The 2,706-nt window shown below is 37.6% G+C and overlaps 1 protein-coding gene across 1 annotated transcript; it reads left to right on the top strand.

Moving 5' to 3' along the window:
- The first annotated feature begins 1,112 nt into the window (after window positions 1-1,112).
- LOC106760323 (uncharacterized mitochondrial protein AtMg00810-like) lies at window positions 1,113-2,096 on the top strand. Its single transcript, XM_014643772.2, has one exon. The coding sequence runs from the start codon at window positions 1,113-1,115 to the stop codon at window positions 2,094-2,096; it is 984 nt and encodes a 327-aa protein (XP_014499258.2).
- The last annotated feature ends 610 nt before the right edge of the window (window positions 2,097-2,706 follow it).

Here is a 2,706-nt window from a genome sequence, read left to right as displayed (position 1 = left end):
CTACCATAAAGGTCATTAGGTTTAACAATGGTAGTGAATTTAATATGCATGATTACTATAAGACTGAGGGCATAGTTCATCAAACCTCCTGTAATGAAACACCCCAACAAAATGGGATAGCTGAAAGCAAGCATCAACATCTTCTAAATGTCACTAGAGCTTTAATTTTTCATTCTAATATTTCTATTCAGTTTTGGACGTATGCTCTAAATTATGCTACTCTCCTTATTAATATCATGCCTACACCTTTTTTGCAAGATAGTTCTCCTTATGACAGGTTGTATCAGAAAGATTTTGATATTAGTAGACTCAAAGTGTTTGGTTGCTTATGCTATGTGAGCACTCTTCAAGCTAATAGGAAGAAAATTGATCATCGCGCCAAGCCTAGTCTTTTTCTTGGGATCCATCCTACTACCAAAGGTTATATAAATTATGATCTTGACAAGCATGATATTAAAATATCTAAAAATGTTACTTTTTATGAAACTGATTTTCCTGATAACAAATCCACCACTGCTGATAATCTGCATGCCCCTCTACCTTTGAATAATAATCAAATGTCTTATGATCATGATCAACCTTATGATGATAATCTGCGTGTTCCTCTTCCTTTGAATAATAATCAAATGTCTTATGATCATGATCAACTTTCTGAAATGCTTATTTCCAATAATTCATCTAATTTTGAAAACAATGATGAAAACAATATAGAGAATGACACTCATTCTCCAAGGCGGTCCACTAGAGTAAGAAAACATCCTGAATATTTAAAATACTTTCAAATTTCCTCTTATAGCAGCACTGGCACTAAATATCCTATTGATCATGTTCTAACATTTGATAGAATATCTATTGCATATAGAACTTTTATTTCTTCTTTAGACAACCTTGCTAATCCACAAGACTACAAAGAAGCCATACAACACCAACATTGGCAATTGGCCATGTAGGAAGAACTCACTGCTTTGGAACAAAATCATACTTAGACCATCACTACTCTACCCCCTAATAAAAAGGCTATAGGATGCAAATGGGTTTACAAGATTAAATGTAATGCTGATGGCACAATAGATAGATTCAAGGCCTGCCTTGTTGGAAAGGGATACACCCAAATGGAGGGAATTGACTACTTTGACACTTTCTCACCCGTGGTAAAACTTACTAGTGTGCGCCTTATCTTATCTCTTGCGTCTGCTCAAAACTGGCATCTAAAGCAATTAGATGTCAATAATGCCTTCCTACATGGAGACTTGTATGAAGAAGTCTACATGAAATTACCACCAGGAGTCACTGCCACAAGTCCTAACAAAGCTTGCCTCCTCCACAAATCCCTCTATGGTTTGAAACAAGTTAGTCGTCAATGGTATGATAAATTATCTTCTTTTCTCCTTTCTCAAGACTTCACACAAACATTAGGTGATCATTCTCTTTTTACCAAACACAATGGTGATAACATTACTATCATGATGGTTTACGTAGATGATATAATATTGACTGGAAATGACATTAATGACATTAATCACATTACCAACATGCTTAATGATCGTTTCAAAATTAAAAATCTTGGTAATTTGTCTTATTTTTTGGGTTTTGAGGTGGCACGAAGCAGTGAAGGTATCCATCTCTCCCAGCGCAAGTATGCTTTGGATCTTCTCAACGAAACAGGAATGCTTAATGCTGCTCCTGTCGGTACACCAATGAACTTCTCTACCAAAGTTTGCTATCAAGGTGATCCTGTTGATGATCCTGCTGCCTTCAGAAGATTAATAGGGACACTTATCTACCTCACCAACACTCGTCCCGATATCACTTATGCCGTCCACCGTTTAAGCCAACACGTTACTTCCCCAACTAAGCTTCATCATCAAGCTGCTTTTAGAATTCTGCACTACATCAAACAAACACCAGGTCAGGGTATTTACACTCTCACTTTAAAAGCTTATAGTGATTCAGATTGGGCTGGTTGCCCCGACTCTCGCAAATCCACCACGAGGTACATTGTTTACCTAGGCGGTTCCCCAATATCATGGAAATCCAAGAAGCGATCAATTGTCTCGCACAACTCTTCTAAGGCTGAATATTGTGCTCTTTCTTAAACTGCCTGTGAAATTCAATGGCTCACCAATCTTCTCACTGATCTTCACCTTCCGTTCTCTCAACCTGCTACCATCTTCTGCGACAACCACTCTACAACCAAAATTGCTACTAATCAGGTCTTCCACGAAAGAACCAAACATATCGAGATAGATTGTCATCTCATTCGCAAAAAAGTCCAGCAAGGCACTATCAAGCTTCTCCCCATCCATACTACTTTACAGCTCACTGATATTTTAACAAAGGCTCTCCCTCCTTCCACCTTCCATACCATCATTTCCAAGCTTGGCACTCTAAACATCTATGCCAAGCTTGAGGGGGGCTGTCAGAACACTATTAAAAGCACCACTACTGCCTCTCATTAATTACTCCATATGCACCGCTCCATCGTTTCTTTTCTGTTTTCTTTTCCCCCTTTCTGTTTCTCTTTTTGTTTCTTCCCCCTCTCTTATATAACCCTTTTCTGTGATTGTACAATTTACATTTTTCATATAATACAAAAGTTGGTTTTCCAGTTTCCTTTCTTTGTTGTCTTCTTGTTCATTTTTCTAGGTTTATTCTTTTTTGTTTTCCACGATGTATTCACTCATACACAGATGCGACATTATGAAC

Source organism: Vigna radiata, chromosome 5, assembly GCF_000741045.1.
Source record: "Vigna radiata var. radiata cultivar VC1973A chromosome 5, Vradiata_ver6, whole genome shotgun sequence".
In the NCBI taxonomy this organism is placed as follows: Eukaryota; Viridiplantae; Streptophyta; class Magnoliopsida; order Fabales; family Fabaceae; genus Vigna; species Vigna radiata.
Note: the sequence above shows the minus strand (reverse complement) of the source record. Positions and strands in the feature narration are given on the sequence as shown.

Bases quoted from the DNA above. Each gene is read 5' to 3' on its own strand.
- LOC106760323 (XM_014643772.2), top strand. From the start codon at position 1,113: ATGGAGGGAATTGACTACTTTGACACTTTCTCACCCGTGGTAAAACTT.